Raw genomic sequence first — 25,180 nt, forward strand, 5'->3', positions numbered from 1 at the left:
ACCAACTCCTTTGATCTGTTCATTGATACCAAGTGTTCTGGAGGTGGGGATTAAATGTAACAAGAGTGAATTGATCTTGGTAAAGGCTAGCAAGTTAAATGCTGTCTTGGTCCCTTGTTTACTCATTCTTTTTCGCCCTATGAAATGTGAGTAAAAATTCATATTGTCACCAATAAAAAGTAACACTGCTGCTTTCTTTTCTTTTTTAAAAAAAGTCAGTCTGGCAGGAGTGTTCTTGGGGCTGCTTTTTATGAAGGCTTTGTAACCTTGTTGATTTATTACCGGGTCTGATGTAAAAGTGTGAAGTAACTTTAGACAATGCCTGATCAATAACACACTCCCCCTCAGTGAGTAGTTGACAGACTGACAAAATCCATGAAAAGCAAAGGCACTTTTGATCTTTTGATCGCTGGTGCCACAAAGGACTAACTTTGCAACATCACTATTGATGCAGATGATAGGCTTCCAGAAATAAAAGAGTAACAAAACCTAAAAGTATAACAGGACTTAAGCAAGCAACATGGTCTAGAAGGATAAATTGAAGTCAGTTCTTAGGCCTAACTTTTGAGTTTACTTGCTTGTATTTGACTCACAACTTTGGCATTGAGCACAGCAGTAGTATTTAAAAATATATTATATATTTTAGATAGCACGTTTAGATAGCACAAGAAACAGCTCCTCCATAGCAGGGAGAGCTGGCAGGATAGACTGACACAGGAGTGTAATGCTCAAATGTAGGCAAGCGGCTCTTCCAAAATATCTACTCCCAGCGTGCATAGTCACTGTTCTCATGAAAAGCAGTTACAGCACATGTGGTTTTTCCAAAGCTAAATGTCTCGGCCATTTTACAACATATTTTGTTCGCATTATCAGAAGCAACTGGGTCACACACTAGCTGCTCACCACATTCTACTGAATCAAACTTTGTTTAGAGTGTTAAAGCCCAAGTTCTGAGTCCTTAAAAGAGAAGAGGTCCCACTGACTTCCAAGGCCAAGTAAGGACTGCAGGACAGGGCCCTATTGTTGGGGGGCGGGCAGCCAGTTTTAAAAATCCCCCTGAATGTTAAATGTGCTTTAGCTGAGAAATTTCCTCCAAGCCGAATGCTGACACCAGGCTCAAGACATGACCGCTTGGCTTCACATAGCAGCTCTCTGGCTTGTGCGGTAGCCAAGAAGGCACCCTTGACTGGAGCCCAGAGCACATGCAGTGAAATGGAAAACAGCTGCCATATGGTGAGTGCATGAGATATGTACACGCTGTCTCCACCTGCAACCAGGCCAGGAACCAAAAGGAGGAGGAGCAGCTGAAGCCCAGCCAGTACAGATGAGAGGTTTATAAATGAAATCTCATTGCTATTTTCATTGGGGGCACTTGGTACATTCATTTGAGCAAACTTTCAGTTCCTACAGTCTTTATCAGGATGCAGCATGGGCTACTCCCTACACCCTTACCTCAGCATAAAGGGGAAGTCAAAACAGAGGCAGTGTTCTTCAGTGGACAGAGCACTGGAGGAGGACTCAGGAGAGGTGTTCTCTTCCCAGCTCTGCCACCAACCTGCTAAGTGACCGGGGGGAGGGGAAAAAAATCACTTCCCCTCTGTGCCTCAGTTTCCCTTTTGTGAAATGAGAATAGTGTTACTTATAGATCTCAGAGCATCTCCTTAGTTGAGAAGGGCTAAAAGCTATCATTATTAACAATATCTGCAGCAGACTTAGGAGTCTGTGAACTTGCAAAGCTGTGGCAGGATTTCATTGCTTCTCTATGAAGCCAGGGAGAAGGGTTGTTGCTCATAGCATGTTAGTGACAATGGCTTCCATGTCATAGTCACTGTACTGGTTGGGTCCTGCTGCTCCAGTCGAGGTATATCTGAGGCCAGACATTAACTTAACAGGAACAAATCTTACACTGAAGCCTTTCCTGATTCCAAGAGAGCTGCAAACAGAATAGAAATCACAGATGGAAGAGACCCATCCGACCATATCTTGTTTCCACCTCACTGGTGAAATCCTGACCCCCCCACAGTCAACAGGAGTTTTGCTATTAACTTCCATGGAGCTAGGATCTCCTTGAGGAGAGAAGCAGGAATGTTTTCTCTAGTATATTCTGCAGTCCAGTTCAAGTTACATGAATAAATGGTTGTCTAACCCTTCCCTTGAAGGCTCATTCCTGTCTGGAAGATTTTCCTAGTAGTCAGCCTAAATCTCCCTTTGTTTAACTCTATCCAGTTCCTCCTAGTTCTATCCCTTGTCCCCTACCCCCGACCTCCTCCCAACAGTCCCTTTCCCTTCTTGGTGTTTGATGCTTCCAGACAAGCATCAGGTTTCCCCTCTTCATCATCACTGTCCAGGAAGCAAGAGTTCTTTCTAGTTTTCCTCTTAATCTCACTGGCAAATCCTGCTGAAATCAGAGCCGAGACACACAACCCCCATGACTATGCCAGAGATCGCAGGCAACCTTAAATAAGCAAGGAGTCAGCTCCTTGGGGCAGGGAAGGTCTCCTACAGTGTTTGTACAGCACCCAGTGCAACAGGATCCCTGATCTTGATCCAGGACTTCCAGGCACCACATAGCAGCTATTAATAAATAACAGCATTCGAAGTGTCCACTGATGGGTGTGGACCCCACAGTACATCTCAGTGTTCTACTCTCAAAGGGGAAAACATTAGCTAATAACTTAGACTGGAGGAGAATTGACACAGGGACCATCTCATCTTCAACCAATCAGTGAAGGCTTTTCTCCTGGGATACTTCCAGGGAAATCCCAGCCTGAGACACCCAGCACAGATCAGGTCAGTGAATGCTGTAGCTTGGGACATTTCCCGGGGAGCCCCTGCTGGGGAGAACCCTTTCCTTTGGGCCCTGGTGCTGTCTACATTTGTAGGAACATAGTGTCATACTAGCCGTGGACCAATGATCTGGTGTCTCATCTGGCAGTGGACTGTGATATTTTAGAAGACGTTGAAGACCACCCTTAAAGTGTTTGTCCAATTGCTGTACATGGCATGGGGGGGAAAAAATTCTCCTCATCTCCTGCACGGATCAGCTGAAGTGTGAAGCTTGCTTACTCGTCCCTTAGCAAACCTGGTTGTTACTCGTCAGAAAAAAAAAATCAAAAAGCTCCTTTTATATCTCCAAAATGATAGGATTTGACACTCCAGCCTCCAGGAGTTCCTCAGACTGTGGGTGGAATATTTCCTTAGTTTAAACTAGGGCTGTCAGGCAATTAAAAAAATTAATCGTGTGATTAATCACACTGTTAACCAATAATAGAATACCATTTATTTAAATATTTTTGGATGTTTTCTACATTTTCAAATATAGTGATTTCAATTATAACAGAATACAAAGTGTACAATGCTCACTTTATATTTTTGATTACAAGTATTTACACTATAAAAAAGAAATAGTATTTTTCATTTCACCTGATACAAGTACTGTAGTGCAATGTCTATGATGAAAGTTGAACTTACTATGTATAATTATGTACAAAAAACTGCATTCAAAAACAAAGTAAAAACTTTAGAGCCAACACATCCACTCAATCCTACTTCTTGTTCAGTCAATCACTCAGACAAACAAGTTTGTTTACATTTGCAGGAGATAATGCTCCCCACTTCTTGTTCACAAGGTCACCTGAAAGCAAGAACAGGTGTTCTCATGGCACTGTTGTAGCTGGCATAGCAAGATATTTACATGCCAGATGTGCTAAAAATTCATGTCTCTTCATACTTCAACCACCATTCCAGGGGACATGCGTCCACGCGGATGATGGGTTCTACTCGATAACAGTCCAAAGCAGTGCAGACCAAAGCATGTTCATTTTCATCATCCGAGTCAGATGCCACCAGCAGAAGGTTGATTTTCTTTTTTGGTGGTTCAGGTTCTGTAGTTTCCTCATGGAAGGGTTGCTCTTTTAAGACTTCTGACTTTATGCTCCACACCCCATCCCACTCAGATTTTGGAAGCCACTTCAGATTCTTAAATCTTGGGTCAAGTGCTGTAGCAATTTTTAGAAATCTCACACTGGTACCTTCTTTGCATTTTGTCAAATCTGCAGCGAAAGTGTTCTTAAAATGAAGATGTGCTGGGTCATCAGCTGAGACTACTATGAAATATATGGCCGAATGTAGGTAAAGCAGAACAGGAGACATACAATTCTCCCCCAAGGAGTTCAGTCACAAATTTAATGAATGCATTTTTTGGGGGGGGGGGTTGTGTGGGGTTTTTTAAAAACGAGCTTCATCAGCATGGAAGCACATCCTCTGGAGGTGGCTGAAGCATGAAGGGGCATGCGAATGCTAAGCATATCTGGCACGTAAATACCTTACAATGCTGGCTAGAAAAGTCCCATGCGAACACCTGTTCTCATTTTCAGCTGACAGTGGAAATAAGAGGTGGGCAGCATTATCTCCTGCAAATGTAAACAAACTTGTTTGTCTGAGTGATTGGCTGAACAAGAAGTAGGACTGAGTGGATGTGTTGGCTCTAAAGTTTTTAGATTATTAATGGGCTCAGTGCTGACCATGTCTTTGGTACTGTACACTACACAAAGGTAAATATAGTCGCTGCCCTGCTGAGCTTGCAGTCTGACCAACAGATGTACGTGGGGGAACGGTCCCACTATTATGGGGAACTTTCCTAGCTTCTGCACAACCCTGGTGAAGTGGGCTAGCGAAGGGATCTGAGTCCTCACTCCCACTTCCTTTACCCAGAGGCATCCCTGCCCTTGAAGGCTCCCCTTCCACTCTCCTGTCTGGCAGAGTCCTCGTAACCCCAACAAGGCTGGGCCCCGTATTCCTGGGGGGCTTGACCATCTACCCTGCTGTGGTCACCTGGCACAGGGGCTAGGGTGTCCCAGCTCTGGGGTACTCTCTCTGCACTGGGCACTTCCCTGACCCACTGATCATTTCATACAATTTAAGGCAAATACAAGTTTTTTAACAATTAAAAAAAATGAATAAGGAAAAATGGGAAAGATTAAAGGAAAACACATCACCCTGCTCTGTGGCAGGGAACATTACAAACAGTGTCTGTGGACCGTGAGGGCACTTCACAGTCTGTTTCTTATAGGTCCCAGGACTCCTTCTCAGGTCTTGGCTGTGCTGCAGGGATGCTGAGGGTTGGACACTTGCAATGGTGGTGGCTACTCACCTCCAGACTTTGGGTGGTGGGACCCTTCTTCCCAGCGTCAGCCCCCCATTGGGTTAAGATCTCCCTCCCAGTCTGGCCTGCAAGGACCCTTGGCTGGGGGGGGGGTCTTTCTGAGCTGGGCCCTTTGCCCAAGGTCCCCCCTTGGCTGGCCCCAGTTGCTCACCACACTTGGCTCTGTGGCTGCAGCTCTGCTCCCAGCACAGGATCTGCTCTCCCTGGGCTGTGTCTCTCCACCTTCAGAGCCCGCACAATTCAGCCCCAACCTCTATCTCAGCTCCCACCTCTAATCTTGGTAACCCTAACCCTCTTTGCTCCACCAGCAATATCAATCTTTAGACCTCAGTTTCCTTCATCCATTGCCACCTTCATGCCTGCTCCCATCCTTCCCCTCCCTATCTTCATCTACTACCCCCCACCCTCGCCTCGTTCAATCTCTCCAAAAGACTCACTTCTTCTGTAATGCTCAAAGAAAAGAATTAAAGGTTTAAAAAATTATCTAAGGGAAATTGTCCTTTCCATGAGCCTCCCAGCACATCTTATCAGTCTGTCTCCTGTCTCAAGGATAGGAACTGTCTTGTATGGTGGTGAGCATGTTGTTGGAACTTAAATATAATAAGTGTTTTACATAAATACAGATTTGACAGTTTCAGATCCAGGGAAGCATTTGTCAATGTGAACTTCTGTTTTGACTCACTGAGAGCATGTGCCAGTTATGTGGGGTCCCCAAGGGGATCCTACAGCCCTGCTACACCATGCCCATTGGTGCCCTTAGGATGTGGGCCTCCTACACCAGACAAAGTGGTGGGTGAGTGGGGCGTGGGTTAAATACAAGAAGGGATTTCAGAGTGCAAGCTGGGGGACTCCCTGACCTGAGGCACTGAGATGCAGCTGTGCTTGGACTAGCATTGGGAAGAAGAGTCTGATCTGAGCAGAAGCCAGGACAGAATACTTAGGGCAGCTGTTATGTCCCCAATGTGCGTTTTGTTCGATTTCCTTTGTTGGTTTGGAATTTACAGCCTGATAAGCTGCAGGAAAGAAAGGCAGCCAGAGACTTTCACGGTGTGTGTTGTTTCTGATTGACCAGGAATAAGAGGGGAACCCCAGAGCGGGTTTTTATTGTTTAACCTGGGCCACCTGTGAAGTCTCTTTCCAGCTGCTCCAGCTCTGGCCCTGCCACACTCATTGAGCTGTGTAACTTGTATCATAGTATGTCTATTAATGACATGCAGCTTGGATCTAGCTGAAATTTGGACAAGTGACATCTGGACAACAGAAAAATTGATTGAATCAACATGATCATTGTGCAAAAACCCCACTCTGGAATTAAACTCTGACCACCTTCCACTCCATCACCTCTAATAAGTAGAGTTTATAGATGAGGAAACTTGGCCAAGTCACTTTAACCTCAGCAGCCTTGAGCTAGAGAGGTGGTCAGTGGCAGCACTGGGACAAGACCACAGAAATCCCTAGCTCAGTCCAGATGAGCATGATGTTGCCACATGTTACTGAGCTGCCTCTGAGGCCACAGGCCACATTAGCTACTCAGCAAAGAACATATCAGCTGCCAGGAGGGAAACTGGAGTTAGCTCCAGCATCAGCAGTAGTTCCTGCTCCTCATAGCTGTGAAGTCATGATCTAGGTTTCTGGATGATTCACAAATGACAGACCCGCTACAACAGGAATGGGTTAATATCACTGGGTTTTCATGGCTCTCTCAGCTAGGAAAAATCAGGAGACTTCTCCCCTGCAAACCCGAGACTGATCTTGCCAGCTACAGAATCCTAGTGTCAGGCGGCAGGCCATGCCAGTGTGTCTCCTCTACCAGGCTACAGGAGAGAGGTTGGTATTCCTCCTTACCATACGCTTATCCAATGTGTATTTCAGCAGCCATCTGGCTGTTCAGCCCAACAAGGACTTCAAGTCTATATGAAGTTCCACACTAGTCTTGTTTTTTCATTAAAAATTAGCGTGTCTAAACAAGACCTTTTTATTCAACTCCCCCCTCCTACCTTTTGGTGGTTCAGAAAAAAAATTGAAACTAGACATGCATCACTGCTGGCTTTGCAAACATATTTCAGCCTCCTCAGCCCATTTCTAGTTTTTAATTGTGAAACTATGTTTAGTATCATCAGCAAATGCCACCAACTTTAGAGGAACTCAATACATCAGTGATCTAGAGGAGGAACTAACTAATATACAGAGCCTGGGGTTTCCGCTATTAACTTCTCTATGCTCTAAGTAGTAACTAGCCACAACATTTCTTTATTTCCTACCACACAATCAGTTCTTAATCCACAACAGTACTTTGTCCCAGGGTTATTTATTTTCCTCAATAACCTTTTAAGGGACTTTGAGTTCTGAGTTAGTACTTAAAGCTTTTGGGAATAACTATTTGTAGAGGAAAATATAAATACAGGGCTTGGCACATTTAAGAAAACAAATATTTAATTGTGTAGTAAACAGAGCTAGAGAGCATTGATTGGTTTGTCTGCCCTGAACGGGGGCACCTCCAGCACTGCCACCTATAAATATCATGAAGAATATTGACTTAGTATTGGCTTAAGTGGGCAAGTACCACCCCCTGTGACTAATCCATCTTTATATTAGGTCTTCATCCTCACAGCACTGAGCCTTCACCCTCTGAATTACAGCTGGTCAAATAAGGAAAATCCAAATTTACCAAATACAGTTATGAATGCCAACTTCACTCTGCTGCTATTCACAATGGAGCCCTGATCTCGACTGAGACCTTTAGACACATCCATCATACAAAGAGTTAATAGCTAATTGGTCAGTAATTGGGTGACCATAGGGTATTTGTGAAAGCATTCCTAGAAGTTTCACACATTTTAGCACCAGAGGTGATTTTTCTTGTCATTTGTGCCAGGAAGTGCTTAACTCATTATTCAGGATTTGTTGTTTATTGAAAAAAAAAATTTCATTCATCCAAAGAGTAGCAGTATTGCCATGTGACATAAGTGAGCCTTCAGCCACCAGATAAGTAAGAGCAAATAATCAGAGTAAAGAGCTTATTTAAAAAACAAACAAAAACACACACCCCCCCCAAAACCCATGAACTAAAAAGGGCAAACCACCCATGACACAGAAACTGCACCTGACTTTGCATCCCCTCTGCCACATTTTGTGGGTTTACAATTGCAGTTTCTTTCTTTTTATCCTTTCCCTTGTTGCTGTGAAATAGACCCACACAACCAACTAGGGAAAACCAATTAACTGAGCATATAGGGGGGACAGTGAAACCGACACTACACAATGTGCTGCCAAATGTACTGAACCAATAAAATAGAAAAAAGTATTATCCTCATCTAACCTGTTAGCCATAGTGCTCTTAGTTGGAACAGTAATAAGTAAAACATTTTCAGACAGAATGTGGTTTTAAAGTTGATGGTGTCCCTCTAGAATACCAAAGTTGTTTGCAGAAATCAGGATAAATTTATGAATGACTCCCAAACACAAAAAAGGTCTAAATTTGCTCTAAATATTTTTGTAATGAGTAATCTAAACAGCTCTATTCCTTATATAGAGACCCCACCACATTAAGTAATGTCCATCTTCTGGGTCTGCAAGTGTGATTTTTGTCTAATCTTTGCTTGTCTTTTACACTGCAAGCTCCTTGGGGCAGGATCTGTATCTTGTAAGATGTTGAACACACTGATACTTAGCAAATACTTAATATTGAATGGTCTATATCACTTCCTGCAACACCTGCCTTTTTCTTAGCCAAGTACTCAGCTTGTGCTGCCTGAGGAGGGATGGTTGCAGCTGATTTATTAAGAAACAGTGACTTGTAGGTACCTACTTCTATTCAAACAAACCAGCAAGTGGTCAAGCACTCACCACAGAGCGCTGGACTTTTAAACCATTCCATCTCTTCCTGTGCCCAGGAGGGCTGGAAAGGCTGGAAGGAAAAACAGGAGAGACAGATCTTGGAGCTGGAATTTACCTGTGAACCTACTGCAAAAGAAGAGTGTTTGCTACAGAGTCTATACTAGCTAGAGCAGTGGTTCTTCAACTGTGGTCCACCGCTTGTTCAGGGAAAGCCCCTGGCACATTGGGCTGGTTTGTTTACCTGCCACGTCCGCAGGTTCGGCCGATCGTGGCTCCCACTGGCCGCAGTTAGCCGCTCCAGGCCAATGGGGGCCGCAGAAATCGGCGCGGGCTGAGGGACGTGCTGGCCGCCCTTCCCGCAGCCCCCATTGGTCTGGAGCGATGAACCGCGGCCAGTCGGAGCTGCGATCGGCTGAACTTGCGGACACGGCAGGTAAACAAACCAGCCCAGTGCACCAGGGACTTTCCCTGAACAAGCAGTGGACCACAGTTGAGAACCACTGAGCTAGAGGCTCCTACATCTCATTGTTCTGTTGAGAACATTTGCTAGCATGCACCTTTCTCCTTTGCGAGTTACACTGGAATCCTATTCTACAGTTCAGGGCTCTGTTCTTCAGAGAACGTGCCTCTTAGGCTAAACAATTGGATCGGGTCCCTGAACCTGACATAGGGCTTGTCAACACAGGTGTGTGTGTGTGCTGAACTGGATTCATTTGATGTATGTTATTTAACTTACGGAACGTAAGCCATGATAATAGCATGCACACACGTGGGACACTTGTTCCTTCTTTCAGTTCACATCATTGTGTACAGATGGCAGTGCGTTGCTGTGGGCTAAGCATGTGGCATTTCTCAGAGGGTATCCCTTGGTCCTTTGCCGCTCAGCAGTGGGCATTCAAGGATTTTCTGCATTGGAGGAAGCCAGATAGGTTCAAAACTTTTTAAAAATCCCATGATGCCACTGTCTTTGCCCATGACGAACACTTAATTTTCTCAATTTGACTGGCTCTGGGGATCAGGTGGGAGATGGGCATCCAGATGCCTAAAATGAGGCTACAGAGTGCATGCCCAGAGGCAAAAACTTAGGGGCGCTGTGAATTCAGGAACCTACTGGGTTAGGTGACAGCTGAGTGGGAGTTTGTGAATCACCGTGGTGCCTAACTATGGGATTTAGGAGCCTAAGTACCTTCATGGTTCATTTCCGAGGTACCTATGGCTGACAGCAGTTCAAAATTGGTCAGGGCTCTCTGGGAGTTAGTTCCTCCCACCAGCTGTTAGTTAAGGTGCCTGCCTCTGTTGCTTTTGTGATCAGACAAGAAGAAAATGAAACAAACAAAAATAGAAGGAATAAAGTGAAACTCCTAACACTGCTTTTCTCTGCTGCTGCTGCCCCCTTCATCCACCAGACTTCTAACCCCCAGTACCTCTCCCAGACAATTGACCTTTACCCTCTGAATGTAGTGAAATGGACCGTTTTCACAGAATTCATCAGATTTTGTTCCCTTTCATGGAATATCAGTTTGCACATTTCACTGGAAATTTTATAGGCTTTGCTAAGGGTCAAATCTGCTGCAGCAAAAATGGAGTAGCTATTTCGGAGTGATAAACCAGCCAATAAAAAACCCAAAGTCAATGAAATCACTGGGGTTCCCTAATAGTTGCATTTGTGATATTTATTGAGTTGTATAGTCCCTCTTGGAGGAAATTCCTGGTGGGAGATGTGCCTCCACAGATGGAAGAGTCTCTGAGGAATTTTGTGCCAGTAGAGCTGGAATCGTATTGTTTTCTGGCATTACGTTGTTCATGGCTTATCATGAAAGACAGAAAGATAATATTTAGAGAAAGGGCCAAAAGATTTACTTCTGGAAGACTGGTTGGGCCAGGGATAGTGAATGAGACTTAGAGCCTTTCACCAGTTCCAGTGCAACCCCCGAATCATTAGTCTCTGATGTCTGTTTAATGGCCATTTTGTGAAATGGGTTTGGTGGGTCTCAGGCCAGTTCCTCATGGGCAGGTATCCAGGTCACAAAAGCCACCATCACCACAACTGGCACGAATTGGCCTGCTTTCTGGCATTCTCTGCAGTGATGTCAAGGGTTGAGTGGGCCATGGAGTCCAAGTTACTCTCACACCCCTAGAGGGGGTCCTCTCCTCCAGGTCAGGCTGAAGGATGTTGACAGGAGCCACCATGTGGAGGAAGTTTGTCCCCCTGCCTGTGCTGTATGTATTTGGTGCATACAGAGACATTCCATCCTCCACAGCTGTTAGTGCAGCACCTTTCGCCTGTGTTCAAGTCAACACAAGAAAAACTAAAGCAACAACCAACCCTGAGTTGTGTCCTTTTAGGGGAGGCCCTCTGGGGTTCCCTGCTTCTGCCTTCCCTACTTTGGGTCTATATCATTCTCTCTGGAGTCCCTCAACCCAGGGAGGGACGGGGAAAAATACGTCTCAAAAACTCCTCTCACCCCGCCTCACAAAAATGTTGTCTGCAGAGTCCTGCTCTCATCCCCTGCTGATCTGGAGGAAAACAAGGGAAATCACAATCATTTGCAGGAAGCATTTTCCTCTGGTGACAAAAGCCATTTCCTGTAAGGATTAATGTTCTTTCTTGTTGCATATTTCCTCAGTTCAGGAAAACTTGTACAACTGAAGAACCCACCAAATGAGGTATGTGGTACTTGAACCTCCAAAATCTTTATGGCCAGGGTCATTTTATGTAGGATTTTTGCTGAAGCCACAGATTTTCCAATCGGATTTTGCTTCATTTTCCTTTAATTCTCCTATTTTCACTCTTTTTATCATTAAAAAAACCAAACATAAAACAAGACAAAACTTTCACCGAAAAGCGCTCTGCAATGTTGCCTGAATGCGATAGTCTCTGAGCAGCACGTAGCCCAAAGTTATATTTTCAAATACAGTATGGTATTCATTGCAGCATTTGAACAGCCCTTTCCAAAATTAACTCACTTTATGCACAGAAATAGCTTGAATTTTCAGACCTGTGGAATAACCACAACCTCGGCTGAAGGCAATGAGATCTGCACGTGCTCAGAACCTTTGCAAATGAGGTCATAACTCCCTAATCACACAATAACTGATGAGTTAGGTAGCACCTTCTTTTTGCAAATGGCCAACTCTAATGCTACTTTTCAAATATATCTTGTCAAACTTGTAAAACTGATGTTATCTGGTGATATAAATAATCATAGTAAATATTTAACAATCTAGCAAATTACCTGATATATTTCTTATTATCACTACCTTGGCCCCTACATATTATTCTTTCTAAGTTCCCAGGCCAAGCCAATCACCATGGTATCTGAGTACCCGTTTTCGTACGGACCTATTTCTAAGTGTTTAGACTTCAGTGCTGTCAGTTTTTCATCTAAGCCCCCAACCCACTAATTTCTTTAGTATTTTAATCTGTTTATCTATTAAAGCTCTTATTCCACAAAGCACATGTTAAACTCAACAGAGGCGGACGTTAAACAAGTGCTTAAGTGCTTTGCTGAACTGATGCCTAAACCATATACTGAAAATGCCCAGGTAGATGGCCACTGGGGATTAATAAGACAGGGACTTTTCAGTTTGGAAAAGAGACGATTAAGGGGGTGATATGATACAGGTCTATAAAATTATGACAAGTGTGGAGAAAGTAAATAAGGAAGTGTTATTTGCTCCTTCTCATAACACAAGAACTAGGGGTCACCAAATGAAATTAATCGGCAGCAGGTTTAAAACAAACAAAAGGAAGTATTTCTTCACACAGTACATAGTCAACCTGTGGAACTCTTTGCCAGAGGATGTTGTGAAGGCCAAGACTATAACAGGGTTCAAAAAAGAACTAGATAAATTCATGGAGGATAGGTCCATCAATGGCTATTAGCCAGGATGTGCCGGTATGGTGTCTCTAGTGCCTCTGTAATTGCCAGAAGCTGGGAATTGGTGACAGGGGATGGATCACTTGATGGTTACCTGTTCTGTTCATTCCCTCTGAAGCAACTGGCATTGGTCACTGTCAGAAGACAGGATACTGGGCTAGATGGACCTTTGGTCTGACCCAGCATGGCCTTTCTTATATTCTTATATACAAAGTTCCCTCTTTATATTGCTCCCCTAATATACGTCTCCTGTGTTTTGGTTACTCACACCTCTGAATTCCTCTATGATAGTTACACACAGATAGTGTCTGACTTTCCTATAGGCCTTTTATCCTAAAGGATGCCAATATGTTTTTAAAATTATGCACACAGGAAATATACACATCTCTGCCACTCCCTACCTGTGGCTTATTGAGTCACCTCACCAACAATGCCTGCCCGTTTGTCCTCTTCCCCCACAAATGTCTTTGTGCTTTCTTCCACTCTGCTCCTTACATATAGAACACAATCCCCACACTGATCCATAAAGCCACTACCTTTTCCCTCCTTAAGATCCGTTTTGTCTGTGACACCTATGGAAAACTACCATCTGAAAATGCCCAGGTGGATGGCCAGTGGGGATTGCTGATATCTGTTTTATTTGTTTGTTTTAAAGTCAAGTTGAGACTGTAGCTAGTCTATGCAGCCACGTATCCCTATCACTATTACCCTTCTCCTTCCTCCCCTATTCCCTCCTTTTGTTTTTTTTACTCTTCTTCCATGACCGTCTCTTAGATTCTGGGCTTTCTGGGGGCAGAGATCATCTTTCTACAGGTTTGTAGAGTGCCTGTTCCTGACTAGGGACTTGGAAGCTACTGCAATACAAATAATAAATGGCAATAATGCAGTCATTTCCAGTGGAATATGACAACAATTTAACAGAGAAGAGCAGCAATACAAAACAATTCAGTGTAAGCAGAACACCATATACCTTTGAAACTGCAGGAGGAATTTAGGTAGGCAGAATGTAATTCCCCAAATTTGAATTTTCCCAGGACACCAGAACTAACATCTTTCCAAAAAGGTTCATTACAAAAACTGTCCAGAAGTGATCAGAATCTCAATTTTACATCATCTGACAGATGGTACCTCCAGCACCATACTAAGGTGTTAGTTCAGTGCTTCCCTGGGGGGATGAGCACCACTTAATGCATCGCGAGTACCTTTACTGCAGCTCTGAGTTTTTCTTCGAGGTCTCCCATAAAAGTGTTGACCAAGAACAACCCTGGTCAATTTGTGAATGCTGACACAATCGCTTTGTGAGGTGATCTAGAAGCAAAGCCTCTGCTATAACACACAGACACTATCTGACCTACAAGAAATTGTTCTGAGAAAAGGTTTCAGGGATAATTAACAAGACAGTTACATTTCCTGGACATAGCAGCCAAAGGGAGATTGCACAGATGAAGTCAGGAAATCTCATCAGAGTCACTCAAGGGCTGTTGAACATGCTGAAGTTCAAAGAGCCATGTCATGGGGATTAAGCCTTTATGTCATTTCCATGAGAAATGATTGAAGAGTTTAATGTAATTTACAAGGAATCTGGATGGACATTGGAATACATTAAAAACGTAGTTGACCACAGTGGGCTGGGAGGTTTGTTCCAACTGCTGCTGGGGAAGGCAACTCTTATGCTTCTTGAACATGAAGTGATCACCTGCCACCTTGAGAATAAATTCTTCGCCACAAGAGCTACAGCATGGAACATTTAGCTAAGTGCATTGTGGGTATTTTTGCCTTCCTTTGAAATACTGGGCATACGTATCACTGCCAAGGGCAGGAGAAGGGCCTACATGGATTAATGTGCCCAGGTACAAAAATGTATTTGGTTATGGTTATTTCTCTGTATTATAGCAGCACTCACACTGCGCAAGGCACTGTCCACACACACACACACTGGTAGGCCCAGCCCCTAGAGCTCTCAGTCTTTCGTCTGCACAAGTCAAGTAGAATTCCCCCAGTGCCTGTCTATTTACTGCCCGGGCACCCCACTCCAGCCTTGCATCCAGCCTCAGAGTCCAGGGGGAAGTACATTCACTTTTCTTACCCTGCCTGGATCATCACCCAGTATGGGCCTCAGAAGTAGCCCCACTGCTGTCTTTCTTCTCCCACCATCACCACCTGATAGAGCTAGCTCACCATGAGTCAGTGCGGAGAACTGACAGAACTAAGATGCCCCCAACCCAACCCAGAGGGGTAGGTGTGTGCTGATGGGTAACAGCGACCCAGGGGTCTGCTAGGAATGTAATCTGAGGCAACTAGAGCTGCCTTTGAGTGACTTGTCTGGGGTGGGGAGGGATTGTGGGGTGGCTGTAAATTCAGATGGAAAATGCACGCTGCTAATAACACTGACTCTGCACTGCGCTGCAGGAGGATGGAGGGCTTAGCATGAGCAGCTCCAGGGGCCTCTTCTAGCAAGGGGAAGGGAATCATTCGTTCCCCTCCAACTTTTGGGGAAATGGGGAAAGTGATTTGCAGAAATAGATGGTTAAGAGTAAACAGTTCAGAGAGGTTCAAGGCCCTCGCCTCTGCTAACTCCTAACTCCCTGATCTACCATCCACTTTCCTTGGGACACAAGCATGCAGGGACCAGGGTTGGCAAACGTCTGATTCTTCCCTTTCTCTGGCTAGCTCTCTGGAGATCTGCCTCCCTGGCAAAGGACAATCCGAGAGAGCTGGGGGAAGGAAGAGCCATTGTTCTCTTGGGTCACATCAGGTCGCCACTTCATTTCAAACATCTTTGCCTAATTATCCACCGAGAGCGCACCCCTCCCCCGCACACTGCGCAGGAGCGACACTGATTTACACCAGGCCGGAGGAAGCAGCAGGCAATGGGCTCCCACACCTGTTCCGTGCACGAGTTCGTCACTCGCCCAAAGTCTGGGCTGCGTGCATGGGGGGAATGCATTTCCATAGGCTTTGCGCCACTGATTTCCTGTCCAAAACGGGCATTTCTCTGGGACTGAACTTGTGCAGCACCCGGATTCCCTTGAGCAGAGGACTCTTCTCTGTGGTGGCACCCCCCAGGCTATCTACCCCTTCCAGCCTCCTTTGTGAGATTAGGTTTGGAAAGCCCAGGTAGCCCAGGGGAATGCCACTGGCTTTCAGACCAGGAAGAAAGGAATCTGAGGACCCAAGGAAATGCCTTCTGCCAGGCTGTGCTGGGTGAGAGGAAAGAGAGCATGGGGGACCCACCAATGCTCGAGTCATAACCTCAGCGGGCTTTTTTTTTTTTTTTTTTTTTTTACCAGACTGAACGGTTTCATTCCCTTTTCCTCCTCCTCCTCCTCCTCCTCTTCCTCCTGCTGCTGTGACTTTTGCCTGTATATTATCACACTGCAGGGCTGCAGGGCTCCAGCACATCCAAAGAGGCCATATCAGCATTAACCAAATCTTGTGAAAGCAAAAAAGTCCAACCAGCCAACAGACAGAACAAAGGAGCAACAAGGGAGATGGGGGAGGGGAGACTGGGACCCAGGAAAATGGTGTGATTTGCCTTAAGCTACTTTTCTTCTAGTGTGGTTTGGCAGGGGCTCGGAGGCCCCCCTGTGCTTCCCCCTCCTACCTTGCAGTCTCTTATGCAGGATCTAACTGAATACTCTTCTGATTGCAAGTATTTCTCCAGCAAGAGGTCAAACTCCTCATATTTTTCCTGAGCGTGTTGGTCCAGCCTCTGATAAGCCTGGACGCAGCTGCTACACGCCTTTCCGTCCAGAGCACCGGCTGCAGCAGCCACGAAATCCACCATCAGGTTGTCCAAACTGCAATCCAAGCTGTCTGGGCCGGCCATGCCCAGCAGCAGGTCCCAGATCGTGTAAGTATCACAAAAAGAGAGGTTGAAGTTCCTAAAATAAGCCTTTAAGAAGTTTATTTTGGAGGAGGAAGAGGAAAAAAAAGAGGCTGATGAAGAAGAGGAGGAGGAGGAGGAGGGGGGTGGCCTTAAGGGTACAGAAGGGAAAGAGCCCAAGAGTCGCTGCAAGGAATACAATTTGGTGCAAGCTGAGTCCAGATCGAAATGACCCCGGGCACCAGTGCAATATGGGATCGGAGCAGCAAATTTGGTCAAATTGCTTAAAAAAATCTCACACCTCCCCTCCTGTGACTGTTGATCCCCTGTCAGTAGGAAATGTGGCTGGAAGGCGCGCTGGCTTGCGTCCCCCCAAGGCGTCTGCATGGCTAAGCTCCTATCCTTGGATCTGAGCTTGGCTCCAGCACAGAGCCACAGATGATCAGAGAGGAGGACAGTGAAAAATAGAAGGGATGCCAGAGACATTCGCCATTTCTGTGCCCTCTCGGAATCAGCGCAGGGTTTGTCGTTTTGTCTTGGTGCACAACAAATTTTTAACACAGCGTCATCTTCTCTTGGATACATCCAAGCCCCCCTGATCATATTTTAGGGGCTGAGTGGGGGGGCTACTGCGGTCTCCGGTGTGGTTCTCTTTGCTCCTCTCCTCTTATAGACTCCCCCCAACAATGTCACCTACCTCCTCTGAAGCATGGTGTGATGATGGGCATCATTCTCATGGCTAGAAACAAGGAAGTGCCTTCCCCTCCTCCACCACCTCCTCCTGGGCAGCTAAATGCTACCACCAGCCATTGCATGTTGCTGCGGGAGGAAAAATCAGCGCCAGGGTCCTCAACACGTCCAGGCTGCTCTTCGCCGACGCCGGTCCATCCAGCGAGCCGCTCAGCCCCGAGCGGAGCCAGGCAGAAGCATACTCCTCCTCCCCACAGTCAGCGCCTGGCCCTCCTCATCCTCAGCCCGCCGGGGCGCCTCGCCTCCTCTCCGCTCTCCTGCCCGCCTCTGCTCCCCGCTGCACGCACAGTCACTCCGCTTTCCTCTTTCTTTTTTGGTGGGCAACGTTTTTCCCGTTCCTGATCATCCTGGATCGGTGTCTCCTGTTTTCCATCCCCCCTCAATCTGTCGCCATCTTCAGCTGTACAGAGAACACCTTGAGAAATTGATCCGGGGGGGGGGGAGAGACGCGGGGGGGGGAAGGGAGGGGGAAGCGGAGGGAAGGCGCGTGCGCGCTCCTCGTTCCCTCTTCATCTCCCCTGCCATTTGTTTTGTGCCTCCCCTCCCCCCAAAGCCAGCCTCTCCATTCACTCCAGGGAGCCGTTCATTCATGGGAGCTGCTCTTCCCAGCCTTCATGCAGGCGCCGCCCCCCCCCCCCCCAGGGCAGCCGGCGCACACAGCGCGCTGGGACACGGGGCACGCGCGGCACCTTGGCCCGGGGGCTGGTCCCTGCTGCAGGTGGCGTGTGCTCCGCGCTCCCCCGCCGCCGCACGGTGTCTGGCCGCCCCCGGAGTTCATCCTGGGGGGGAGGGGGGGCTAATGTCTCTGTGCCTGTGCCACCGCGGCAGATCCTCCCCAGGCTCTCGGATCCAAGGGGCTGCGAGCGTCTCCTCTCCTCCTGGCCGCCTCCTGCCTCCCCCGCCCCCCCCCCAGCCTTGCATCTCCTCACTGAGCTGGAAGAATAAGTTGCCTGGATTCAGGAAGCAGGTCCCGGACCAAGCGGACATTGCTTCTGCGCGGGGCTCGCTCTGCCCCAGGCAGGCTGCGGGGCTGAGCTCCTGGGGGAAGACGCGGGGTGCTGGGGGCGGGCGCCGCGGGCCACCCAGGGGCTAGCAGGTGCCGCGGTGCTGAAGGACAGCTCCTGCCACAGCTCAGCCAGACCCAGAGGGAGACGGAGGGCCCCACAGCGCCTTCCCTGGCTGCAGCCTTCCTGTCTGTAGCATCCCCCCGCCTGCGCTGGCTGCCAGGGTGCTAACGATTTGCTTGGGCACAAGTTTGGAAGCGCAGTGACATTGATCGGCTCTGGCCGAGCCCGGTTCCGTGTGTTTCCCAGTAAACAGCTGTTTAGAGAGGAAGGGAAATCCTGGGAGCCATGCTCGGAAAGGAATTTACAGGAGCTGACAAAGCAGGATGGGAGCTGAGCTGGAAGATCCGAGCTTCGTTACGTTTCTAAGGCTGGAGCCAGTTACCGAGAGCGGGGCATCTGCTTAATCCAGAGACAGCAGCGCGGGGGTCAGAGCTGCGCAGCGATCCGGGCTCTCTCTGCAGCGAGGTTCCTAGTGGAGACGGGTCACGTCTCTTTAGCCGTCTCCTCCTTTCCGCCGGGACCTCCCTCGATGCTGCGCTTCTACTAACCCCGGGGAGCCCGCGGAGAAGCCCCAGCCCAGACCCGGGCTCTTTCCGAGCCTGGCAAAGCGCCCCGGGTAATTCCTGTCCGGGAAGCAGCTGTTCTGCACAGACAGAGGCTTCGCGCTAACGGGGTCCGTCTGCACCCCCAGGTCAATCCCACTGGGCCTTGCTGGGTGGCTTGGCAGGACAGCCACCGTCAGAGACGGCGAGCGGCAGCACGAGCCAGGTGTGGCTCCATTTATTACTGGCACACTCAGGAGGGACTCATCCCATTGTCTATTCCCATGTAACCAGCCCTGGGACTCCTCCAGGGAGAAGATACCAGCGCGACCGGGCTAGTACCCCAGCGAGCAGAGCTGTCTGGCGATGTGCGGCTCTTCGCCTTAGAATTACCAGGGTTGGAAGGGACCTCACGGGGTCATCTAGTCCAACCCCCTGCTCAAAGCAGGACCAATCCCCAATTTTTGCCCCAGATCCCTAAATGGCCCCCTCAAGGATTGAACTCACAGTCCTGGGTTTAGCAGGCCAATGCCCAAACCACTGAGCTATCCCTCCCCCCAAAACACATCCCTCCATTGGCCGGGAATCAAGCCCGGGTCAGCTGCTTGGAAGGCAACTATGCTCACCACGAGGGGTAGCCAATGCCCAGTGCTTTGCCTCCTGGCAGCAATGTAAGGGCTTCTGCGTTGTGGGGCACAAAGCTGGCCCTGTGTCTGTGGTGACAGCAGCCACTGGGCTTGGTGCCTCGGGACACCCTCAGTCCCAGTTTTCCGACGGGGAGGTGAACGGTCTCTGTCAGGCAGGGGTTTGTTCCCATCCCTGACCTCGCTGAACATCTGGAGAGCCAGAGCGGTGCTGAGGCACCTGAGCCCCATGGTTTGGTCTTCCGAGCAGAGGCCACTGCAGGGGCCCATCACTCCCAGAAGGAGAGATGCCCTCAGCCCTGAGAAGTGTCGGGAAATGAGCCCTCCCGAGAGGCAGCCCCGGTGTTCTGTCTCTAGGGCACTGACAGTGAACTCGGAATTGCCACTGAAGAGTGAAGAAACCAACTTTCAGGGAACACCACTTGCCTGTGCCCCAAGCCCTGTTAACATCCAGCTAGGGATTTCATGGGCAAGAGAAATGAACAATAGATAGAGCTCTGCAATGTGAAACCCTGCTGTTAATAGAGCTGCAGACAGTGCATGCTCTGAGCCTGCCTTTCCAAACACAGATCCATTCTCACTCGCAGGCATTAACCTGGCTTGTGGGAACTGGTCCAAGTGTTCCTATTTCTGGGGCTTTCATCTAGCTGTATCCTGAAGTGAGTTACACTGAGCTGAGCATGTCATTGCTTCCAGCTCTAGTAACATCCCTCCGGTTATACAGTCATTTGCACTGGAGCTTCTCCTCTGGACCACCCCCTGCATTGCAGCCTGACTGATTCCCTATAAGGCTAGCATGAAGGAGAGAGATATAGGGCATCGCAAAGAAATGGCACTAGCTGGCTACATGACAGGTGCTCGCAGCATGCAGAATAAATCCCTATTGCTCAGTCTTCTGTGCCCCGGAGATTCCAGACAGAGCTGTGTTCATGATACTCACATATCTGGGGGCATGGGTTAGGGATTCCCACGGGGCATTTTGCCCTACAGTGTTTTTTATGGTAAGGACATTGCAACAATGATGGTGTTGGAAGAAATATGGATAACTTCACACAAAGGACAGAGATCTCCTTGGGAATAGGGGATGCAGGGTAGTTCAGAGGATAGGGCACCTGACTGGGAGCCAGGAAACCTACAGGGAAACCTCGGCAAGTCACTCCAGGTCTCTGTTTCCTCTCCCACCCATCGTCTGTCTTGTCTAGTTAGACTGTAAGTGCTCCATTGAAGAGACTCTTTCTTATTGGGTGTTTGTACAGTGCCTAGTACAATGGGGTCTTGGTATTGGTTGGGGTCTCTAGGTGCTACTGTAATAGAAAACAGCAATAATAACATGAACTACATCCACACATTGTTATCACTATCTCTGTTTAACTGCCCTGTCCCAGCTATGTGACTGTGGGCTTTGCCTTCACCCCTCCCAGACTTAACCCCAGCCAGCCTTCTCTGATTTTAAACTTGCCCAGCCTCTGAAGTCAGGACCTAGGCAGCACCTGTGAGAAAACTTTCATTGATCCCTTCACTGTAACAGAGCAAGGTGTAACAGCTGCTGCCCTCACTGATGTTTTAATGTCATTCCACAGCCAGTCTCTAGAGAGGGTTAGGAATGCTGCAACCTCCCTTCTCCCTCTGAATACTAGGCCAGTCAGTCTTTGGATAGCCCAGTCTCTAATGGCATGAAGTAGGAATTCTGAGGTCACGCCTTATTCATATCCTCCCACCTGTGATTGTGCTGCTGAGTCAGCAGCTTTGTTCAGTTGGTTTCATTTATTGAGGGGGCAGCAGGAGTAAATTGTGTTTTGTACAATGCTTTCTCTTTCCCAGTCTCCTCTTGCCCCTCCTCAGTCTACTTCCTCCAGAGTCCAGTCATGTCACAACATGACTCTCTTGCCTCCCAGTCCAATGCATTAGACTCAGTACCATCCTTTCCCCTCTTACAATTTTACACTGGGAAAGTTTGTCAGGATGAGGCTAGGATTCCTTCATCCATGGACAAGTGGTGCTGTGTAATAAATACAGGTCTGTGATATATACTTCTGACTGTCATTGGGTGGAGCCGTATCAACAGGCATGAGGGCATGAGGGCAATGTAACTGGCTCACAGAAGACACAGGTGGAGGCTGCCCCCCCTGAGCCCTGCTTTGGAGGCAGTTGTGAAAAAGCTGATGGTTTCTACCTTTCTGCCCCTCTCCAGAGAAACCAGAATTGTGGTGGGGAGTAACTGCTGGTGGCTCATTCTCTATCAGTGCTCCTGTGTTTCCATGAGACATCTGCCTCTTTCATGTGTGCTCCCATCCTGCCCATGGATGCAGCCCTCTCTTCCTAGCTGCACTTTTGTCTCTCTCAGAATCTTAGGGTGGCCTCTCACACCTGATTCCACCATCAAAGGAGGGAATAGGGTGACCTTCCACAACCCTATTCCCTCACATCCAAAGGGAAGAATGGGGATTGTTTTTCCTCTTCCCTCTGCCACAAGAGACAACCTGTCTTCACTAGCAGCTTGTGAGCTTTGAACTGAGCTGAAATAACCTAAAATAATCCTAACTGCTAGGAATAAGGACAAGATCAGTGTAAAGAATGAAACACCCTGGTTTGATGGAGATTTTTAGAGGGACTAATCTTTTGAGTAGGCAGATGGACACCGCTGTACGCAGGAGAGCTTGGTGTTTCAGGTATATACATTGCTCTAGCTGAGCTCATACCAATAGCCCTGCCTCTGCTTTTATACAATTGAGCCAAAAATAAAGGTTTATTAATTATGAAGGCCTGTGTGGCTTTGCTGCCAGGACATTCCATAGTTTAGTGCTGCTCAAGCCCAGGGAGTTATTTGGAGAAATATTGGATGATTATCCAGCCATGATTCTACAGCTGAAGTGACAAGATGTTGAACCACACAGAATGTGGGATAAGCAAAAGTTCACTTCCTAGGAGGAGACTTAACTGCCTCAAACAGCAGAGCAAAAGGCCATGAATTCTGCAGAGCACTGAGCACCCTGGAAAGGTTTATAGCTCTGACTTACTCAGGGAACATGCTTCAATTCACCCCTCAACCCCCTACCCCACAGGCCCATGCTGTCTATTCTTCCCGTCCCAAGTGTTTTATGTAAACATTTTATCCACATCTTTCCCCTTCAGCATTGTAAAGGCTCATTCATGATTGGGGGCTTCTTTTGGAACACCCTTTGCCTCGTGACTACACACCATCACTGGGATGGTACCCCCATGGGCATTTTCTTTCTCAGGTATATGTTGTGCACATCATATGCATGATAATACCAAATTTAAGTAATCTGAAGGGGAAGTTAGAGGGTTAAGCAGCATCCAGCGAAGAGGAGGTGGGGTTAAAGACTAAAAATGCCCTTGGCACAGTTACTTTGGAAACAAATGTACTATTTAGTTTCCTCTGTCTTGCTCTTCTGTTATTTAACCCATATCACCTGCAAGGCTAGCAAAGGCACCCAGTTAGTTATGCTTTTTACCTGGGAAGGTGAGAAGCTAATTGGCTCCTGGCCAGAGAGGATGGTGCTAAGCCATAATAAGTCGACTGAAGAGCACATTGGGGGGAGACAATTCTCTTTCTGGCAAAAAAATGACAAGAAAGAACAAAAGTAAAGTCTCCAGGAGTGATCACAGTGTGTTTGTGTCTTCTCTGTAACAGGCTGGGGGGGGGGGGGGGGGAAGGCTGCTGTCTTTGCACACAACTGCTTAGAAATGTAAAGGTGTGGTACTTGGAAAACAAAGGCACCACAACTGGAAACCAGTGAATGCTGCAGCATGCTATACCTATCTTGTTTCCTCAGTCACTGGGTTTCTATAGTGTAGAGACTGGTCCAAACAACAAAGCTCAGTTCACGGTCCAAACTTTCCCAAATGCCCACAAGTGTTGTGAGTGAGCACTCATTGCTACTGTCAATCCCCTTTCTGTCCCCCCCCCCCCCCCACCAAGCTGAATGTCAGCAAATGAAGATAAAGCCTATGCAAATATTGGATGGCTCACCTTGTTTGAAGAATGGGTTCGTTTCCAAGGTACAAAGCTATGTTTTACCTGAGAGTTTCTCCTTATCAAAAGAACATTGACAGTTCCTCCCACTCTTGGTCCTTTCATTAAAAACCTGCTGGTTTACACATGTCCCTAATTAGACAATTGATTAGTTTGCTCAGCCTTCCTTGGATTTCTCTTCTTACTACCGCTGCTGCGGTTATTCAGGAAGCAATCTCGTTTATTAACATTTTTATTATTCCAAGCAGAGAAACGTGGGCTGGCTAACAATGCCATGGCAGTTCAGTTTGGAAGCCTGGGCTCCAGTCCAGCCTTTGTCCTAAGGTTCAGCATTTGGTTTACAAGTGGGACACTTGTATCTACTCAGAGTCAGGGGTCACAGCCTCTTTGTCGTTACCAGGCGCTAACAATTGCTGGTGGGGATTCCATGGAGGAAAGGAGGCACTATATGCAAACTAGGAAGCCCCTGTCAGTGTAATGACAGCTTTTCCTCCCACGATTCTGCATCCATCTGACAATAGGAGGCCTGGTTCCTTCTCCTGAAGGCCTGTTGATGATGGGCTTTTATGGTGCCCTAGGTATTGTACTGATGGGTGCCTTAGAAATGCATATAATGAAATACACTGAGGGGCTCCAGAACCTGGTAATGGAATACAGTGGAGGTTACCAGTTCAGTTCCAGTCAATGTCAGTACTCAGTAACTTACTACCATGAAGGTGGCTATCCAGGGGCCTGTATAAGATGGGGACTTCCAGTTCCTAGAGGTTGGATATTCACATCAGAAATACTGAAATGGTCCCCATCTTCTCCCCAGAGGGGTCCCTTCAGGTCAGGGGTGAGGCACATTGTCAGGATGAACAATGTGTTTGGGAACTAGCTCTGCTGCCACCTATGCTTTACCTGCCCCACCTCCCTGCTCAGGACCACCCCATCACCTTGTCGTGTTCCGCCCTATCTTCTGTCTAGAACACACCCACAATTATTTAGGGATTTCAGTAGGGAGCTTCTGCCACATGCTCTGGTGCCACCAGTGTGCTGACAACAACTAGCTGCACATCACTTTCAACAGCTGCAGGCTGCACTGTCACCTAGTCACTGTGCCAGAGAGATTAGCACATGGGTGACAAGTTCAGGAGTTACCCACATGATTTCTCTCAGAAACAGAATGTTGATTAAAAAAATATTACAGCTAAGCAGGTCCCTGAATCGAGGATGGGTGGAGGGATGGATCAATGCTGTGCAACCCTTAGTTCTGTATTTGGCACCCAACTATCATGGGGATGGGATGTTTTAGACATGTCACAGACAGGCTGGCTAGTACATAGTTCCAGAATCAAAAATGTCTTTGTTATCAGAGAGGGTTCCTGGGTTTGCCAGCCTTTATTCTCTCAGAGATGCTCAAATCAGTGTCTGCCCCATTTCACATTGATCACCAAGTCACTCCTTATGCTTTGTTTTCTTGGCAAAGTTGG

General features: G+C 47.4%; 1 protein-coding gene across 2 annotated transcripts in view; it reads right to left on the reverse strand.

The window, feature by feature from the left end:
• The window catches only part of NALF2 (NALCN channel auxiliary factor 2), a 74,270-nt gene extending 56,381 nt beyond the window's left edge, over window positions 1–17,889 (reverse strand). The window contains exon 1 of one of the 2 annotated variants that reach the window (XM_074964500.1): window positions 16,487–17,889. In XM_074964500.1, the coding sequence (XP_074820601.1) occupies window positions 16,487–17,311 (825 nt within the window). In that variant the 5' untranslated portion in view covers window positions 17,312–17,889. The other variant, XM_074964501.1, reaches the window with a different exon arrangement.
• Between the last annotated feature and the right edge of the window lie 7,291 nt (window positions 17,890–25,180).

This window comes from Natator depressus, chromosome 9, assembly GCF_965152275.1.
Source record: "Natator depressus isolate rNatDep1 chromosome 9, rNatDep2.hap1, whole genome shotgun sequence".
NCBI classification, from domain to species: domain Eukaryota; kingdom Metazoa; phylum Chordata; order Testudines; family Cheloniidae; genus Natator; species Natator depressus.